The following is a 19383-nucleotide window of genomic DNA, read 5'->3' on the forward strand; positions in this document are numbered from 1 at the left end:
GGGGACTGGGTTCAATTCCTGATCAAGGAAATAGATCCCACATGCAGCAACTAAGACCCCATGCAGCCAAATAAATAAATATTTTTAATTAAAAAAAAAAAGAATGAAGTACTGACACATGATACAATGTTACAATATGGGTAAATTTTGAAGACATTATGCTCAGTGAAAGAAACCAGTCAAATGAGATTAGATAGTGTATAATTCCATTTGTGTGAACTGTCTAGAATAAGCCAGATCTATAGACACAAAAATGGCAGGGCTTCCCTGGTGGCTCAGAGGGTAGAGCGTCTGCCTGCAATGCAGGAGACCCAGGTTAGATCCCTGGGTCGGGAAGATCCCCTGGAGAAGGAAATGGCAAACTGCTCCAGTACTCTTGCCTGGAAAATCCCATGGATGGAAAAGCCTGGTGGGCTACAGTCCATGGGGTCGCAAAGAGTTGGACACGACTGAGTGACTTCACTTCACTTATAGACACAAAAAGTAGGTTAGCGGTTGCCAGAGGCTGGGGAGAAGGGAATGGGTGTGACTGCTAGTGGGTGGCAGCTTCTCTTTGGTGTGATGAGAAGTTCTAATATTAGATGATGGCGCTGGCTGGTTGTGCAACCTTGTGAATATAGTAAAAACCACTGAATTGCCCAAATCAAAATGGTGAGTTTTGCAGTGTGTGAATTATACATCAATAAAAATAAGTGGCAGAAGTGTATGCAAGGTTAATTGAAAGAATTAAGTCTAAGCATTTTTTGAGGGGAGACCAATATAACTTCAAATTAAAAAAAAAAAAGGCTACCTTAATGGTTCTGTTTCCTCATCTGCCAAATGGAGATCACCTTTTCTGCTCCTGGGGTTGTGAAGGGACCATACACACTGAGGGAAGCCACCGACCAAGCCACATACAAGGTGTTCCTGCCCCTGCGTCTGGATAAGGCTCACCCCTGCGTGCTGGGCCTCTTCCCCACAGCCTCATATAGTCTTCCAAACAGCCTGAGAAGGAGGTTCTAGCAGACTCACTCTGCTGATCTGAAGACATGAGGAGGGTTTCCATGCCCGGGGTCCACAATTCTAACAGAAAGAGCCGAGCTTGATGCCGCTCTATGGGACTTCGGGGTGGATGCTTCAGACCCTGACCTCAGTGTCATCTCAGGGAATGGCCCTCAGGGCCAGTAGGTTTGTTTTGTGGGAACATGGCCCTTCTGGGCATCAAAACTCTTTTTCGTGACCATGTCCCATCCTACGTGGGAAACCTCAGCAGGTCAAAGCACAAAACTGCGAGAGCAGCCCCTTCTGTGGAAGACAGCCAGCCCTCCTGAGAGAGGAGGGGCTCAGGGGCTCTTGGGACTGAGCCCCCTCTTGGCAAACCCTCTCCAGACCCAAGCTTAGGTTTGTTTTCATTTTTTCACTGATGGGGGCTTTCCCTGTCAGGATGCCACTCAGCAAACACCTCCTATCCTTGGTCAGTGAGTGGTCCCTGCGTGCCCCACCAGGGCCAGCCCTGCACTGGAGCCACAGCTTCAGTGGTGAGCAGAGCAGTGTCCAATCAAAGCCACCATGACCAGCCCTGAGGACTGACTCGAGCAAACAATAATAAAACCAATGAAATGTTTGCAGGTGACCGGGGTGCTGCATGAGAGGTGTACTGTTGCATGATGGTTGTTTCATGACAAGGTGCTCCGCAGAAGGGGGCCAAGGGGGTGGGGCATGAGGGGTTCTCAAGGAATAAAGAACATGTAGGAGAGGACCTGAGGAAGGAGGCTCAAGCAGGTGAAGAGAGGCAATGGGGACACTCTTCCCAGAGGTAGACGCATGGGCAAAGGTCCCAAGAAAGGAGGGGGCTGGGGTCCTGCTGCCTGAAAGAGCTCTGAGCTTGTGGTGGGGGTAATTCTGGAAGTTCTATCTGATTAGGATTTGCCCTCTTCCTAAGAGCAGTGGGGGGCGGTGGGGGGTTTCAAACTAGGCAGCGTTCTCCACAGACAACTGGTAGCCACAGGGAATGAGACTGCAGCAGGTTAGAATTTGAGAGAAGGTGGAAGTCCAGGGTGATGGCTGATAAGTGTGCTGATCTCAATGTTACTTAAAGGTGGAGCCAGTTTGCCTTGATGGGAGCCACAAATAATGAATGGAGGTGAAGCTAGGCTGCAGGATTATGGTGTGAGCCTTGGGGCAGGCGCATGCCCTAAGACAAGAACACTGGAAGGAAGGAGCCAGCTTAGCCATCAGCACTGGGGAGAGACTCTGGAGTATGCCATGTGGGGGCTTTGGGGGTGGGCCTCAGGTCTGGGTTCCGAATCAAGCTGCTCTTGCAGGTCAGGAGCAGACAGACACAGACCTGCATGGTGGGGAGGTTACCCCACCCACCTCCAGGAGAGGAGAGGTGTGACAAGGGGAAGCCTCATTAAGTTCTGAGCCCTTCCATGACACAGCCAGAACTACAGCAAACAGGTCGACCTCTGTCCACGCCAGCGGGTCACAATTAAGCAAGGATGCCCCCAAAATCAGAGTGCCCCAGGAAGAGGAAGGGAGCAGCTGTCAGAGCAGAGAGGCCACCTATCAAGAGAGGAGAAGGTCTGAGACTGGTGAAGGGCTGGGAGGGGAGGGGCTGGAGAGCTGGTTCGAAGGGCTCAGGGGCAGGGGGGTGGGGAGGACCCAAGGGGCTGGGGAGGGGATCTGCTCGTCAGAGCGGGTAGAGGTGTGTCCACTCTGGCTTTCCCTGGGTTGGCTTCCTGTAGAAGCCCAGGCACAGGGATGCCCTCCCAGACTCTGGAAGGCCCTGGCTCCCAGCATCCCAGAAGTAGGGTTCTCAGGGCCTGGGATGGCCACACTCAGCACCGACACAGACAGCAGCTGGGACAGTGTGTGCCCAGTATGTTCTCTGCCCAAGCCCTGCCCCAAGACAGCCCTGGGACCCCCAACTTCCCCAATGGCCCAGTAGGAACAATGGGCCTACAGGAGTGGGGGAAAGAGAAAGAGACCAAGGCTGTAGGGACAGTCGGAAACCCAAGAGGGGCAGCCTCAGATGTAGGGATCAGCAGAGGACACGGGTGACATTTGCCACATTGGCCGTGGCTGGAGACTATACCCATAGACATAAGCCACGCCCATCACAGACTCAGCATCCTTTATTGCACAGCGAGACTGCGATCTGTCACTGGTGTGGGTGCAGGTGGAGAACCTCTCAGCAGCTCGGCCACAGGAGGGTGAAGGCGCCACGGCTGCAGCGGAAATCCGGCTCTGGCTGCTCCGATCTGGGCTCCACGGATACCAGGCGCCGGGCCCCGCGCTGGGTCAGGGGGATGCAATCGGACACTCGGACCTCCAGGGCCCGTCCCTCCCTGAAGGAAGGAGGTCAGGGTCAGGATGGGCCAGGCCCCTCAGATAGGCAGCCGCTGCCCTGCCCGTGCCCAGGGACTCACCCCTGGCAGTGCGCAGCCAGCACCCCCACCAGCTCCCCGATGCGGTTATCCAGTGGCGGCTGGGAGCGGTGCAGACACACCACCAGGTCGTCATAGCCCCGCGCATGCAGCACCACCAGCTGGTCCCGCCCGCTGGTCACGCTCAGCCCGGTCACCTGAGGGGGGCAGGGTCGCAGGGTGAGGGGTGCAGCAGGCCCTCCACCCCGACCTTGCATTCTGGAGGGCCCCAGCATCCCAGGAACACATGTCCGCCCAGCTGTCTTCCCCTCCCAGCACTCTGCCCTCTTCGGAAAGCCTCTTTGAGCTCCAGTCCTCCATCTTCCCTGCAGGCTCTACAGTCCTGCTGTCCCCTCTAGGTCCCCTTCCTCCCTTTCTGGTCCTGCCCATTAAGGAGAGGGTTGGGCAAGGTGCACTGCACAAGAGGACTTTTGCCGTGATGGAATATTCCAGATCTGCGAAGTCTAACATGGCACCATTGCTCACTATAGCTTTCTAGCACCTGAATGTGCTGGTGCAACTAAGAAGCTGAACTTTCATTTTTCTCTACTTGTCAATTGTATTTAAAATATCCACACTGGTAGTGGCCATGGTACCAGATGGTCCCTCATCCTGAGAGTTATAGGGACCCCCAGCCTCAGTTTCTGCCCTGGGTTGCCCCTTGTCCTGAGGGAGTATGAGCTGTAACTCCAGGGAGTAGAGGGCCATAGAGCTGGGCAGAGGGGTGAAGGGAAGGGCCAGGGTCCCATGGGTGGCAGCCACACACTGCAGCCAGGACCATGTGGTCCAGGTAGGGAGGACCCCAGGCAGGCTCAGGCGCAGATGTGGGGAAGAGGGGCCATTTGGCTCTGCCCAAGAGTAGAGCAGGAGGAGGGTGAGCAGGCTGAGCATGGAGTTTGGGGCCCTACACCCATGGGCAGGCTGTTCAGTGGGGGCTGAGGGGAAGCTGCCATCCTGAGCCGATGCTGAGTTCTAGATGGCTCTGGTCATCCCAGGGAGGCCTGAGGGGAGGGGCCCAGCAGCAGTGCCCAGCAGGACACTGGGCCCGCTGGAGCCCGGCGAATGCCTCTGCCCTCCCACAGGACTCACCGCATCCAGGGGCACGGCCCGCATCACCCGGTACTGCCGGCCTGGCTCCAGCTTGTAGAGGTGCCGATCTGTGAGCAACAGTGCCCGGTCCCGGCTTTTGTTGAAGCGATTCACCTGTAGGACGGGTGGTTTCAGGGTCACTGCCTGGCCCGGGGGGGCTCCCCAGGAGGTGTGGCTGGAGGCCTCCCCTCTGTGAAGCCATTCTCTCACTAACTGGGTTGGAGCTGAAGTTTTTGAAGTTCAAGAGTAGTTGTGAAACCTCTTAGCTGGGCCTGAACCAGGGCTGTCATCAGCCAGCAGCCCTGAACCCACTGCTCACCTTTCTGACGTGGCTGGAGAAGAGCACGGCCCCAAAGCCGTCTTTTTCCCGAAGCGTCTTCAGTCGCTGAGCAAACAGGCCTGAGGCTGTGGGGTTGTCTGTGGCCTGGGGACAGTTGGGGGTTGCTTAGGGTGAGGTCGTGGGACCATGCGTGATTGACCACGACTCTTAATGAATCCGCACAGCTATCCTTGACCTCAGAAAACCTCATCATGTCATGCACGGGCCTCCCAGTGGGCCCAGCCACCACGCTGGGTTCCCTGAAGCCCACCACACAGACCTCTGCAGCCCTAAGGTTCTAGGCACACGTCTGAGCCCCCCACACCCACCCACCCACCCAGCTCCTCAGGCCAGGCCTGGATAGACACTGAGATGGAAGGGGCCTGGCAAGACCTGGCTCCTCCATGCTAAGCCATTCATTTGGGCCAACCTCACACCCCTGAGGCTTTGGCCCCTGCAGAACTGGGTGAGAGGGCCACTCACAGAGCCCATGTGGGCCAACGGGAGCCACAGTGTTGGGTTCTGGACAGGGGGCTGTGCCTAACAAGGGGGTCTGTGCCTGAGAATGGGGGGGTTGAGAACGGAGGAAAGGGAGTGGGAGTAGGGTAGAGGAGGCTCTCGGTAAAGCCTACGTCAGCTGGTTCTGAGTGAAAACCCTTAAACTGTGGAGGCAAGGGGCAAGGACACAGGGGGACAGCCCACAGGACAGCCAGGCCCAGAGACAGGACAGCTAAGGCGGACACAGGCAAGGTCTCAGCCTGGAGCCCCTTCCTGGCAGCCAGCCCCTGCAGCCCCGCACTTACGGAGGACAAGTAGTCCCGGGCCCAGGCCCGCCGGCAGCCCCAGTCCTGCCGTAGCTCCTGCAGGGCCGCCATGGCAGCCACCTTGGCCTTGATCTGAGCCATGTCCGAAGGCGGGATGTTCTTCACCAGCTGCCGGGCCCGCCACCTGGAGAGGGCCAGGTAGTCAGATGGACCGCTGTGAAGGCCTTGCCCCTCCCCACTCCTGGTTCTGCTCCCTTTCCTGAGAACACACGTTAAGGACTTTTCACGTCCTTTACCCCAGTAGGAGAAGGCCAAGCCCCTCAGCCTGGCACTGGCCGACTTCTGTGTCCCAGCCTCCCTGGTCTCAATGGAAGGTGGCCTCTCCTGTTCTGAGCACACTGATTGCCCTTCACACCTTGTCCTAAAGAATTCCTAACTCAGCCTTCAAAGCCTGGCTCAGTTACAGAGTTTCCCCCACTTCTAGCTTCAACCCACTACCCACCCTGCAGGGCCCTAGGAAGGAGATAAAGGCCTGCAAGCCCTCCAGATGTCCAGAATGGTGCTGGAGACATTAGGAATCTTCTAGCGGTTGTGAGGTGTAGGCTGTCAACGGATGCGCACAGCCCTCTGTCTTCCTGTTTATCCAATGGGACTGTGTGTCTCCTAGCTGGCTCTGTGGGGTTCAGATGACCTGGTCCAGGTGTTCAATGGGCTCTAGCTGAGTGGAAAAGACCAAGGTGGGTGGGGGCGGAGAGCAAGTACCTGGAGAAGAGGGCCTGGCAGATGTCCTGGAAAGGCTGCAGCACGGTGGGTGGTGGGGGCCAGACGAGGTCACGGCCATAGTGCGGGGGCTGCCGCGCAGCCTGGAATCGCCGCTGCAGCTCTGTCAGGTGAGCACGCACCTTGTGCCTCCGGAAGCAGCGCATGATGGTGTAGATGGCCCTCAGTCGCCGGCAGCGCCTCCTGGCCAGCGTGCCCCGCCATGCCTGGGGAGCCGGTAGGAGGTGGTGCTCCGTCAGGCCGTGCCAGGCCCCACCTCCCTCACATGTGCTGCTGTGCTGTGCTTAGTCTCTCAGTCGTGCCCCAGTCTTTGTGACCCTATGGACTGTAGCCCTCAAAGCTCCTCTGTCCATGGGGATTCTCTAGGCAAGAATACTGGAGTGGGTTGCCATGCCCTTCTCCAGGGTATCTTCCCAACCCAGGGATTAAACCCAGGTATCCCACATTGCAGGTGGATTCTTTACCATCTAATCCACCAGGGAAGTCCCTCCCTCATATGGGGAGACCCCAAATTGGAGGGGTACCCTGAGAATGTGACCATCAAACCCAGACTGGAGACCCTACAAGGTAAGCAGCCCAGTGAACTCACAGATTAAAACCTGACTTGAACAGACTGAGGATATGATTGGGGACATGTGGTGACTGACTGGACGGGACACAGGAAGTCAGTAACAACTTTCTAAATCCTATTTCTGGGATGGTGTGGTATTGTGTCATGTTCTTAAAAATAACCCTGTGTGTTAGAGGAGATATCAGAAGTAACAACAAAATGCAATGTGTCATCATTCATTGGATTCTGGGTTTTTAAAAGACATAACGGGTCATAGTGGGACCCATTCAAATTTCTTTCAGAAATTTGAATACGGCCTACATGTTAGATATTCAGCTATGTAGGTTATATTTTATCAGTGTTAGTTTTCTTGAATGGGCTAATGTCGGTGTGATTATAAAGGGGAATGTCCTTGTTCTCAGAATACACACCTGATGAAGGATTTAGAGGTCATTACTTTATGTGGCTAGGGAAAAAATACAAATATATGGGTATCTGTATGTGGATGTGGAGAGAGATGAAGACAGACAGAGATGGAGCAGTGGGTGAAAACACATAACTGTAGCTATCCAGGTGAATGGTACATTGTACGAATCTTTCCAGTTTCTATAGGTTTGAAATGTTTAAGTAAAATGTTATGAGAAGAGGTGGGAGAGTCCTTATCCTTTGGAAAGGCATACTGAAATGATTATAAACTAAATGACTTGATTCAAAATAATGGGAATGAAGGTGAGGTGTCTACACAAAACCACAGGGGTCATAAGGCAGGGCAGTCAGAGTGTGGGAATTTAGTACACCATTCTGCCCGATTTTCTCCAGGTTTGAAATATTTTAGGACAAATGGAAGAAAGGAAGGGAAAAGAAGGAAGTAAAGGAGCCAGATTCCTGATTATCTTGTTTTGAGCACCTGGGCCTGAGGCTGGTGGCCACAGGACAGAGGTGACCTGAACAGAAATCCAAACTTTTTGCTTGTCAGTTTCAATCTCCGTTTGTCACCTGTGAGCAGGGGACTTCTCTAGTACTTGGAACAGTGTCTGTGGTCCCCTCAGTGCACGCACAGCACCCCCGCCTCGAGTGGTGCACACCCATCTCTCCCCTACCCGCAAGTAATGCTCAGAGCGCTCTCCGGCCTCCCTCTACACCGGCCCTGGCGGGCGTCCAGCCGGCCGCACCTTCTGCAGCAGCAGCACGATGATGGGGATGAGACAGGCGCGGCTCTGCTCCAGCGTGACCAGCGTCCGGGGCGAACGGATGAAGAGCTTGCTGTGGCCAAAGGCCACGTCCCCCTGCAGCCCATGCTGCTCCAGGAGAGCGCCCACGGCCGCCTTATCGGAGCCCAGCAGATGATTCGGCCACGTGTACTCACAGGTCATCTTATACCTGTCACGGCAGGACCGGGCTGTGGGCGCTGGGCCCTGGGGAGGGGTGTGGACCTAAACCCCCATCCTCCTCCCCTCTCCTCCCCCGACCCTCTCCCTCCTCCTCTCCTCCCCCTCCTTCTCTCCTCCCCCTCCTCCCTCCGACCCTTTCCTCCAAGCCACTCCCACTCCAACGCCAGCTCCCTGCCACGCCCACACCCCGCGCCACGCCCACACCCCTCCTTGCCACGCCCACCTCAGTCCACCCTGCCTAGTCCCACCCCTTGTGTCACGCGAGGGGCCTCCAAGACTGGCAGTGTCCCAGGGTCAGCAGCATCCTGCAGGCTTCCGCACTGACGTCTGAAAAGCGCTCGTTGCTTTGGGCACCCCCTGCCGGCTGATGGAACTTCTCAAGGACCAATCCCCCGCCACGGGAGAAGGGGCCGTACCTGAGCAGGAATCGAGCATAGGGCTGGCGGGAAGCGAAGCCTGCCCTGCGGACCCTCACGTTCTCCAGCAGCCCCAGGTATGCGACTTGGTGGCGACAGTGGCCCTCGTCCAGCTTCCCGGCCACCTTGTCCTCATTGGGCTTGATACAGCGGACGTAGAAGGGCTCCTGTGAGGACAAAGGACACTCGGAGAGGCCAGTGTCACAGCCCTACAGTTACTCAGTTACTGGACAGGGGCAGCGAGGAGCTCAGGCCTGTCTCTATCCCTCCCATGCTGCCATCCATAGGGTAGAGGATCTCTCAGGGGGACAGGGAGGCCCGGGGACCAAGGGCAGGCAGAAGGGCAAGGCCAGCCAGGAGGAGAGTGGGGATGAGGGCATGGTGGGCAGAATGGGACCTGGGAGCTCCAGTGCTGGGTGTGGGCAGGGTGCTGGCCCACATTCAGGTCCTGACAGTGCAGCAGAGCCCCTCAGCCCTTCCTCTTGCCTTCCCAGAGGCCCTGCAGAGTCTCTGGACATTCTACTATTAAGCTGGCCCTGGCATCCTCCCGCTGCCCTCTCTGACTTTGGGCCCCAATTTCTGCAAGATGTGAGTGCCACTTTCTTGTCCTGGTGCCTCCAGCTTCCAGAAAACTAATCCTGGCTCCAGGCAGGACGAGGGCTGGGCCAACTCAAGTTCTGGGTGAGGTCTCCCCTAGCCCATCCTTGAGAAGCAATGGGGCCAGGGGAAGGCTACAAGGATCTTGTGTTTACTCAAGCCTTGGCCCGGCTCAGGGCATCGTAACCTGAGCAGTGGCAGGTCCCTTTCTGCTGGAGGAGGTATGGCTCACAGCAGACAGGAAAGGAACACCCTCTTATGATGCACGAAGGCAATGGAGGACCCAGCCTAACATCCAGGCACAGACAGAAGGATCTGGAAGGATCCAGATTCAAGGTGGGGGGGAGCCGTACCTTGGAGGCCAGGTTTTCCACCAGGGCCACCATGGAGTTCTTGAAGAGTGTGCCGGCCGTCAGGGGGCGCTTGGTCACCTCTGTGATGTCCTGCTGCCCATCTGGCCACATGGCCCGCAGGGTGGGATCCTTGCTGTGGACATAGGCCGCATGCCCAGATGCCCTCCAGGAGGACAGCCCCCACCCAAGCTTGGCCATGTGTAAACTTCAAGACCTTGGGCTGTGAGGGTCAGACCGAGTGTCTGAAGGCCCTTCCAGCCAGAGTGCCTGGGCCTTCACTGTCTGGCATCCACACACATGCCCAGAGAGCCCCCCTCACCTGTTGTACAGCAGACGCTTGAAGTCCTGGAAGAGGAAGTCTCTGTTCTTATCAATGAAGCCCTCCACGGAGTACCTGGGGGAGGTCCGGGGGAGGGCCAGTGAGGAGGTAAGGGGCTTCTGACCCCCTAGTATGCCCCTCCCCCTCCTCCCATCTGGTCAGCCTCCCTTCCTTTTTCCTCACGTGCTCCTCTTCCTTCCCCTCTCCTGTCTGCTTTCCCTCTCATCATATAAGACCTCTTCCCTCAGAAGTTTCTCTCCTGAAAGATGAGTCAAGGGGTTATGCCCACGGAGCCAAATGTTGCATCACTGAATCCTGGCTTTAGCACATACATGCTGTGTGATCTGGGACAAGTGACTTAAACTCTCTGTGCCTCAGTAGACATCACACCCTCAGAACAGTGCCTACTGAGTTTCCATAAATAAATGTCAGCGATTGCAGTTACAACCAGGAAATCCTGAGTCATTGGTCTGTTTGGCTCCTTGGCCTGGAGGACCTCAGATTCATCATTCTAGCCTTTGCTAGAAAGCTCAGTGCCAAAATCTTGGCTTCACTTGCAGTTCCTAGAAAGTCTCAGGGCCATGGGATCTGACTCCTGGCAGCTTCGTCTTTTCGATTCTATTTCTTCTCCTCATGAAGGACACGTGGGAGACTTGTGTCTTTCTCTGTGAGTCACCTCTGATCCAATTCCGGGTGAGATGTGTGACAGGGGAATTAATAATAATCATGGCCACTTCTGGAAGACAGTAGGGACTTTGGCGCTCAGTGTGTGGCCTGAGGACTGGCCATGTCCACCTCGCCTGGGAGCTCATTAGAAACACATCATCTGGCCTCTCTGTTCCTCCTCGCTGACAAAAGGTGACAAGAACTGGCCCCAGGGCTTTCCTGATGCTCAATGGTAAAGAATCTGCCTGCCAATGCAGGGGACGTGGGTTTAGTCCCTGGTCTGGGAACATCCCACGTGCCACAGAGCAGCTAAACCCATGCTCCACAACTGTTGAGCCTGGGAGCCGCAACCACTGAAGGCTGTGAACCCTAGAGCCTGTGCTCTGCAACAAGAGAAGCCACTACAGTGGGAAGCCTGTGCACCAAAACTAGAGAGTATCCCCTGCTCTCTGCAACTAGAGAAACGTCCACACAGCAACAAAAATCCAGCACAGCCAATAAAGAAAGAAAGAATTTTTTAAAAATAAAAGTACTGGCCCTGGGCTCAGAACAGAGGTCCCACCCTAGCTGCACCTCTGAGTCTCCAGCCGCTCTATCAGAAATTGGCTTTTTCTTTTTTAAAGCTGCCCAGAAGATTCTAGGATGCAGCCAGGGCTAAGAATCACTATCTTAAAAGCCCTAATTGATATTTCTCATTTGTGAATCTGGTGAAGAGCATATTTCCAGTGTCTTAAAAAGGGGAGGGGGCGGTGGAGGGGGGGGAACCAGATGCCCAGTGGGGGCCCCTTACGTGACATCCCCTGCATAGTGCTTGATCCGGAAGTCTCGGCCAAACTCCATGGTCTTGTCTGTGGGGCAGAGCTATGGATGGGGACAGCACAGGTCAAGACCTAGAAGGTGTGGGGGGATCTAGGGGAGAAAGGGGAGACAGCCCTGCAGAGGAGGCTGAGCCACCACCAAGACCCCCTACCCACCCCAAGACAGGCAGTGTGGCACCGTGGGGTGCCCGCCAGTGCCGGGACCAGCTGGACGGGCACAGGGTGGGGAGACCGCAGGGGCAGAGGGGCACCTGGCGGCTAGTATAGTGTGGGTGGTGGCGGTGGTGTGTGTCCAGGGTCTGCAGGAAGATCCGGTCAGTGATGGGGCCCGCAGTGCTGCAGGCCTCATCCAGCACAGAGAGGATGCCCCGGTGGGGCCGCTCCACCAGGTCCACGATGGTGGCGTTGTTGAAGTACTCCACCTGCGGCAGGCAAGCACGGCAGCTCCCGAGCCCTGTCCGCCAGCCTCCTGCCTGTGTTCCTGCCCAGTGTCCACATCTTGCAGCCCTCCTCTGCACACCCGCCGACCCAGCACCGTCCCTCCCCCCATCTCCCTCCCACCCGGGACCCGCGGGTGCAGGGAGGGCCGGGCACCCACGGTCTGCCAGGCGATGCCCTCCCGCTCATATTCCTCCTGCTCCTGCTTCAGGATGAGCTGGATGAAGAGCTGCTGCAGCTTCTCATTACAGTAATTGATGCAGAACTGCTCGAAGCTGGAGGAGGGGTGGGCAGAAGGGCCGTTCAGAGTCATGCCTCGACCACCCACACTAAGGCTTTGGCTCTGTGGAGAGTGAGTGCAACCAATAGCAGCTGTGCTGTGCTGTGCTTAGTCGCTCAGTTGTGTCCAACTCTTTGTGACCCCGTGGACTGTAGCCTGCCAGGCTCCTCTGTCCATGGAAGTCTCCAGGCAAGAATATTGGAGTGGGTTTTTATGCTCTCCTCCAGGGTATCTTCCCAACCCAGGGATCAAACCCAGGTCTTCCACATTGCAGGAGGATTCTTTATCATCTGGGCCATCAGGGAAGCCCAATGAATAGCAGGGATCCCCCCAGATAGATGCCCTGAAGATCGCCTGAGGGGTCTGGAGCCAGGCACCCCAGTGGCCTGCCAATAGGGGTGCATCTCTCACTCTGGGCTGCTCTTTTACCTGGTCCCTACTCCCTAGCCCACCCAGCACATGTGCCCTGAAGTGGATTGAGGAGTCCCTGTGAGGGGAAGTAAGCCAAGTTCTTGCCATCCCAGGCACCAGGGGTGGTGGCACAGCTGAAGCAGGCTTGAAGACATGAGCCTAGGGGCCAAGGACCAACCATGATGGACACTAGGCATCCTGTTTCTCTGCCCAGCCAAGCTCCCCAGGACTAAGAGTTGGGGCGGGGGTCAGAGTGTGGGATGTGGTGTCGGAACTACCCACCTATTGACGGGGAACACCTCAAAGCCATAGATGTCCAGCACACCAATGACTGTGTCCTTGCCGTCACGCCGGGGGTCCCGGTCCCGGGGTTCCATGACATGATTAATCCGGTCCACCACCCACTCAAATAGTCGCTGGTACACTGCCTGGGGAGAGGCAAAAAGCCAGCTGCTTCTGACTGCCTCTGGCCTTGTCTCCTCTGGGAAGGCCTCCGGGGTTCCCCACCCACCCCCTAGAATACCTTGGCACAGGCATCCCGGGCATAGCTGGCCTCGGCTGCAGTGTGGCCCTTCTCAATGACCTCCCTGCCTCCAGAGGCCACAGTGCGAGCTAGTAGGCAGCGCAGCACTAGCTCCCGGGGTGTGGCCGTCAGCTCAGCCACGTGGTCCACCAGCACTTCCTCGGTCACCGCCAGGCGCCCCTGCTCCAGGTTGCTCTCCAGCTCCACGAACTCAATGTTTCCCTGGTGATGGTAAATCGTCAAGAGTCAGGCTCTGTGTCTCAGAGAAGCCTGTACACTTATGCCCAGGGAAGGGAAGGCAGGGGTATGGGGAGCTGCTCCTGGAGCACACCAAAGCCTTCCCCAAGGCCTCCCACCGGGAATGTCATGTGAGTGGGCCCACCGTGTCCTCCTGTAGCTGGTTATGTGCTGCCCACACCTCATGTTTCCTGAGAGAGAGCAGAGGCTCAGAGTCACTGAGTAACCTGCCCAAAGTCACTCAACTTTTAGGTGACAGAAGCAAGAGCCAGGTCTGTGTGTTTGTTGTCAGTTACTAAGTTGTGTCTGACTCTTTGTAACCCCAGGGACTACAGCATGCCAGGCTTCCCTGTCCTTCTCCATCTCCCGGAGTTTGCTCGAACTCATGTCCATTGAGTCAGTGATGCCATCCAACCATCTCATCCTCTGTTGCCCCTTCTCCTCCTGCCCTCAGTCTTTCCCAGCATCAGGATCTTTTCCAATGAGTTGGCTGTTTGCATCAAGTGGCCAAAGTATTGGAGCTTCAGCTTCAACATCAGTGGTTCCAATGAAAATTTAGAGTTGATTTCCTTTGATTGGTTTGATCTCCTTGCAGTCCAAGGGACTCTCAAGACCAGCAGTTCAGTTTGAAAGCATCAGTTCTTTGGTGGTTAGCCTTTATGGTTCAACTCTGACATCTGTACATGACTACTGGAAAAACCATAGCTTTGACTAGATAGATCTTTGTCGGCAGAGTGATGTCTCTGCTTTTTAATATGCTGTCTAGGTTTGTCATAGCTTTTCTTTCAAGGAGCAAGCATCTTTTAATTTCATGGCTGTAGTCACCGTCTGCAGTAATTTGGGAGCTCAAGAAGATAAAATCTGCCACTGTTTCCATTTTACTGAGCCCAAACTGCCCTTACCTGCTAAGTACAGGCTAAACTACCAGACGTGGACCAGGCACGTTATGGGAACCCACAATCGAAACAACTTGGGTTTCAGCAGAGGGAGGAGTGGGCCAGTTACACTGCTGGGTTGTTAGAGGCCAGTCTTCTCCTTCACGGGAGGTGCCCAGCCAGGGCACCACATGGGGAAGTGGCTGCAGTGCCCACAGGCAGGCTCACCAGGTGCAGTATAGCAGCCAGGATCCGGTGCACAGAGGCCACCTCCTCAGGACTGAAGCCGATCACCCGCATGGCCTCCGTCACTGCCTGGTGGTGGCTCTTCTCATCGATGTCCAGGACCTGGGGGGGAAAAGGCTCAGCACACCACTGCCACACTGAACCTCAATTCCTCTGCCTCAGTGCACTTGCTCGCCATTGCACCCCTTCCCCACTCTGAGCCCTGATTCCTCCAACTGAAAGCCTGCAGAATCAGGCCCCACAAGTCCTGCTGAGCCATTCATACCACCCTGGACCCAGCTGAAGCCACTGGTCACCAGCCCCAGGGTCCTGGGACTAGGAGTGACTAGAGCTTGGGCTCCCTGCCCCCACTCACATTGAGCCCCGCCCCCTGGCGGGTGAAATTATACACTGCAGGGTTTCTCTGAAGGTGTAGTTCTTGCAGCTCCTCATCCTCACAGCCCCGCAGCACCTGGAGGACCCAGACATCCCTCTGTTAGGCCCCTGAGCTCCAAGATATGCCCCCTCCCACCATACACCCTACCCACAAACAGATGGCATCCTTCAACCACTGCTGATCCAACGAATGCATGGTATGAGTCAGCACGGTGATGGTGTGGACAGTGCCTGAGCCCAGGGAGGACCCACTTCTAGGTCAGACATGGTGTAGATTCTGAACAAGTCTGAGGAGAACCCACTCGATGTGGTGTAGACACCACTAGAATCCAGGGAGATCCCATTTTGGTGTCAGACACTGTGTAGAAACTGCCTGTGTCCTGGGAGGACCTACTTCAGTGATCAGACATATGTAAATATGGCCAGTGTCCAGGCACCCACTTTGGTGAGTTAGAAAGGATGTAGATACCACCTCCAAATCCAAGGAGATCCCACCTTAGTAGGTCAGACATGGTGTAGACACCACCTGAGTTCTCAGTGGGTCTTACCCAGTGTAGACACTATCAGTGCCCAGAAACCACCTCAGTGTCAGACACAGTGTAGACACTTCCCTGCCCAGGTCCAGGGAGACCCCACGTCAGGGCCAGATGAGGTACACACACTGCCATGTCCAGGGAATTCCCAGCCCAATGGGGGTGGGGAAAGACAGGGGGAGGGGAGGGGAATGGGCTGTGGGTGGGGCCAACAGGACCCCCCTTGCAGGTCCCCACCTGCCAGCTTTGGCTCACCTGATAGAAGGCGTGGAAGTTCCTTTCACCTACGTGCTGCTTAAGTACCCGCGACTGTGGAGAAAGGGACAGCTGGACTCATGCCTGGGACCGGCCCCATCCCAGGGACCTGTCCCAGAGCCCCCAGGACAGGGCAGGTAGGGGGTGGCGGTGGACCTGGCTATGGAGGGAGCCCCGCCCTGTGAACCTGAGACATCAGAGAAGGTCTGTTCCTGCGTCCACGGCACCAGGGCCGGGAGAGTCAGCATGGTGGGACGGCTCTGCCTGGTCCCCCTGAGAGAGGCCTGTGTGCAGCCCACCTGCCCAGGGTCTTGGTAGCAGGGCCCACCTTTTCCAGCAGGTAGCTGTGGATGTGTCCCCCCACGGGGTCTCCTTTGAAGTCAAAGTTGATGTCCATGTACTTGCCAAAGCGGCTAGAGTTGTGGTTGCGGTTGGTGCGAGCATTGCCGAAGGCCTCCAGCACGCATGTGGACTTGAGCAGCACGTCCTTGACCCTGCATGGAGTGGGGAGGCAGAGGGGCCAGGACTATGACACGAAGACCTTGCACTCGGGACTGTGTCCCCATGCAGGATAGCTGCCTGAGGCTTCCCAATCACAGGAGGAGAGGGAGTCTGAGGGCCGGTCCCACCCTGCGCTGCCCCTTGCAGGCGCTTGACTCTGAGATGCTGGGAAATGCACCTGCCAGGCACTCATGCTGGTGACTGTGAAGCCTTGAGCCTTGAAAGGCATTGACCCGCCTTCTCAGACCAAAGTTGTAGCCCAGTGAGGAGCTGGATCTGGACACTTGGCACTGCCAGGCATGTGTGCTTGGGAATTTCCATCGCTGCTGCCACCCCAATCCTACCCCGAACCCCACCTTACCCCACCTTAACAGGAAGAGGCAGAGCTCTCACACAGGAAGCTGCTCCCACAGATCCCTGTTGGTGAGCTGCCAGCAGGTAGATAGGTCCTGGTTTCCGGGTTTCTGGCCCAGCCCTGACACTGGCCTGGCATCGAGGGCTTTTCTTACGGGCAGCCAACCTCTCTGCTCCCATTGGGTCCCCGTGAGGGCCCAGCACCTATCTGTTGGCCCTCTTCACCTCCTCCCTTTCCCATCCGTAGAGGAAGGGCACCCCTATGCTGGGCCTCGCCTCTACTTGGGTAGAGAGGTCCTAGCTGTGGGTCACTTAGAGTCTTACTGACAGCCACTGAACTTGGCCTGAGCTGGACTCCATTGTGTTTCTTGCCCTCCATCAGGCACGAGACACAGGCCAGCCCTTCCCTACCATCCCCACCCCACTGGCCTCACCTCTCCACCTCGGCCCTCTGGCTTGGGTTGGTAACGGCTGCGATGTATTGCATGATGTGCTTGCTGGCTTCTGTCTTCCCTGCCCCACTCTCGCCTGCCAACAGATGGACAGTCAGAATTTTTGGCTGCTCCCCCTTAACCAGGTCCCTGTGCCCACCCGTACTCCCAGGCACTCCAACCACCACACCATCATTGACAAATGAAAATACTGGGACCCAGGGAGGTTGTGGGCCGGCACCTGGACCCCGGATGCTAGGCAGGTACCTGAAATAACAATGCAGGTGTCCCTGGACCGGCGCTTCATTGCTCTGTAGGCGGCGTTGGCCACAGCATACAGGTGGGGTGGCCTCTCATAGAGCTCGCGGCCCTGGTACCTGGCAATGGCTTCCGGCCCGTACAGGGGCAGCTCCTGGTAGGGGTTTACGGACACCAGCACCTCACCGATGTATGTGTAGATGCGGCCCTTCTCGAACCTGGCACAGGCAGGGCAGGTCCTCAGTGTTCAGGGCCAAGGGGACACACACATAGATTCTGGGGCATTGGGCCCAGGTGGGAAGTCTTGGGGCCCTGGCCCACCCCCAGGGCTGAGGGCAGAGAAGTGTGTGGGGGGGAAGTGGTGGGGTTGACTTGAGTCTTCCGTTGCCATCTTGCTAGGAGCCTCACCCACACACAAGGTAGTGTTGGGGTCCAAGCTGCTCTCCATGGGGTGGAGTCACAGGAATCCTGACTCTGTTTTATCAAGGGACTGACTTGCCCAAGGCCACACTGGGCCAGGCAGAACAGGCAGCTTAGGTGATGGAGTTGAGCCCAGGGAGGAGATAGGGGTGGGAGGTGGAGGGAGGGACCTCCAGTTGTTTCCGTCTCAAGACCTGGGCGGGGACCCAGAAGCAGAAGCAGGACCCGCCCAGCCCCACCCAGACAGCAGACTGGGAGGCACTGGGAGGGTGCCTGGGGCAGCAGTGCCGTCAGCCCCACCCTGCACTTCCTCAGACCTCTCGACCCTCAGCGTGAACCTAGTCACCTGCGAGGGTGCCTGTGTCACTTGTCTCCTGACCCTTCTGCTCTGGGAGGAGCCCCAGCCCCCCTGCTCCCTGCGGTGTCTGGGACCCGCCCTGTCCCTGACTGCCGGTCCCGGGTTCCCCTTCCTCCACTGCTTCAGACACGGGAGTTCTCCGGTTTGGCTCCCTGCACACCCAGGACCTGCTGGAGACAGACTCTCCACCTGCAAGCCGTGTGGCCCCGGGGTCAGGGTCCCAGTGGTAATATGGTGATGGTAGTACCTGTCTCAGAAGCTAGTTTGTAATCTGCTTAGTTCTAACAGAGAAGCTCATTTCCGGTCTGACTCTCCATCCCACAACCCTGGCCTTGACTCAGGGCCCGTGGTGTCTGACTTCAACAATCTGGGCTCAGGGGGACCTGTCCCTAGGCTCTGCACAGTGGGTTACCATCTGCTCCTCATGGCTGTTCAGGGATGAAGCCAGCTCCTGCTGCCACCCCTCATCGCCACCAGCAGCTCCTCCCTGCCCTCTGCCCTCCGGCAAATAGGGCCCCGTGTCACTTCTACCAGCCACACCCTGAAGCACCCCACATGTCCCTTTGAGAGTGTCATCTCAGTTTATCCATCTGCACCCCAGGGAGGCGCCTGACCACTTCCCTTTGAGCCCCTAGGGCTCAGCACAGCCTCACTAGGAAGATGGAGCGGCCACTCGGTCCAGATGCCTGGCACCTGCCTGCCCCTGCCAAGAGGAAGGCTCAGGAGACACCTGGGCTGTGTGGGAGGCACAGGCCTGGGGAGCCTGCTCTAGCACTGGCTGACTGTCCTGGCCCTGAGGGGACAGTCCTTCCAGCCCCCGCATCTCCCTGAGGTCACCCAGATGGTGGGCTGATGGAGACCAGTTGGGGATGGGAACAGGGAGAAGGGGAGCCCATGCCCTGGGTCTACCTGAGTTTCAGATTCTCCATGAAGTCTTCCATGGTCACTTGGTCCAAAAGCACAAAGTCGGGCTTGCCACACTCAGGGCCTTCATCGTCCTCCATCCTGCCGGCAGGGAAGCACCCAGGCCAGGTTGCCCCAACCTTCCTGTGCAGAGCGGCTAAGGGGAGGGGTGCTCTCGCACAGGCCCAGCCCTCCCTGCCCGCAGCCTCCCCGCCTGCCGCCCCAGCAGTGTGGTGAAGTAGGAAGTGGGTTCTTCTGGCCCCGGGAAGGGGTTGCCCTCCCCGCTTGCTGTCCCCTCCCAAGGGGCTCTGACCCCTGCTTCCTGGTTCCCTCCCCTCCGGGCGTGCCTAACGGTTGAGGTTGAGGCGGTCAAGGAAACTCCGACCCTCTGTGATCTCACCCTCACCCCAAGCAGAGGAGCCTCTGCAGTCCCCGGCCCTGCTGGTCACTTGTGGGACCCTGAGAAGAGATTTCTTGCTGTGGTCCTGGCTACAAAACTCTGTGTGTCTGTCAACT

The 19383-nt window shown here is 57.0% G+C and overlaps 1 protein-coding gene across 1 annotated transcript; it reads right to left on the reverse strand.

Moving 5' to 3' along the window:
- Positions 1 to 3098: 3098 nt before the first annotated feature.
- Positions 3099 to 19082, reverse strand: MYO1G (myosin IG). The gene is made up of 22 exons (XM_027539270.1): positions 18874 to 19082; positions 17196 to 17404; positions 16932 to 17025; positions 15971 to 16136; positions 15643 to 15696; positions 14835 to 14930; positions 14462 to 14581; positions 13122 to 13343; positions 12881 to 13026; positions 12068 to 12182; positions 11721 to 11891; positions 11442 to 11512; positions 9986 to 10060; positions 9667 to 9799; positions 8717 to 8883; positions 8082 to 8289; positions 6342 to 6565; positions 5619 to 5763; positions 4816 to 4920; positions 4497 to 4610; positions 3411 to 3565; positions 3099 to 3329 (listed from the first exon to the last, which is right to left on the reverse strand). Exons 1-22 carry the CDS (start codon positions 18966 to 18968, stop codon positions 3173 to 3175), a joined length of 3042 nt encoding a protein of 1013 aa, XP_027395071.1. The 5' UTR covers positions 18969 to 19082; the 3' UTR covers positions 3099 to 3172.
- Between the last annotated feature and the right edge of the window lie 301 nt (positions 19083 to 19383).

Source organism: Bos indicus x Bos taurus, chromosome 4, assembly GCF_003369695.1.
Source record: "Bos indicus x Bos taurus breed Angus x Brahman F1 hybrid chromosome 4, Bos_hybrid_MaternalHap_v2.0, whole genome shotgun sequence".
In the NCBI taxonomy this organism is placed as follows: Eukaryota; Metazoa; Chordata; class Mammalia; order Artiodactyla; family Bovidae; genus Bos; species Bos indicus x Bos taurus.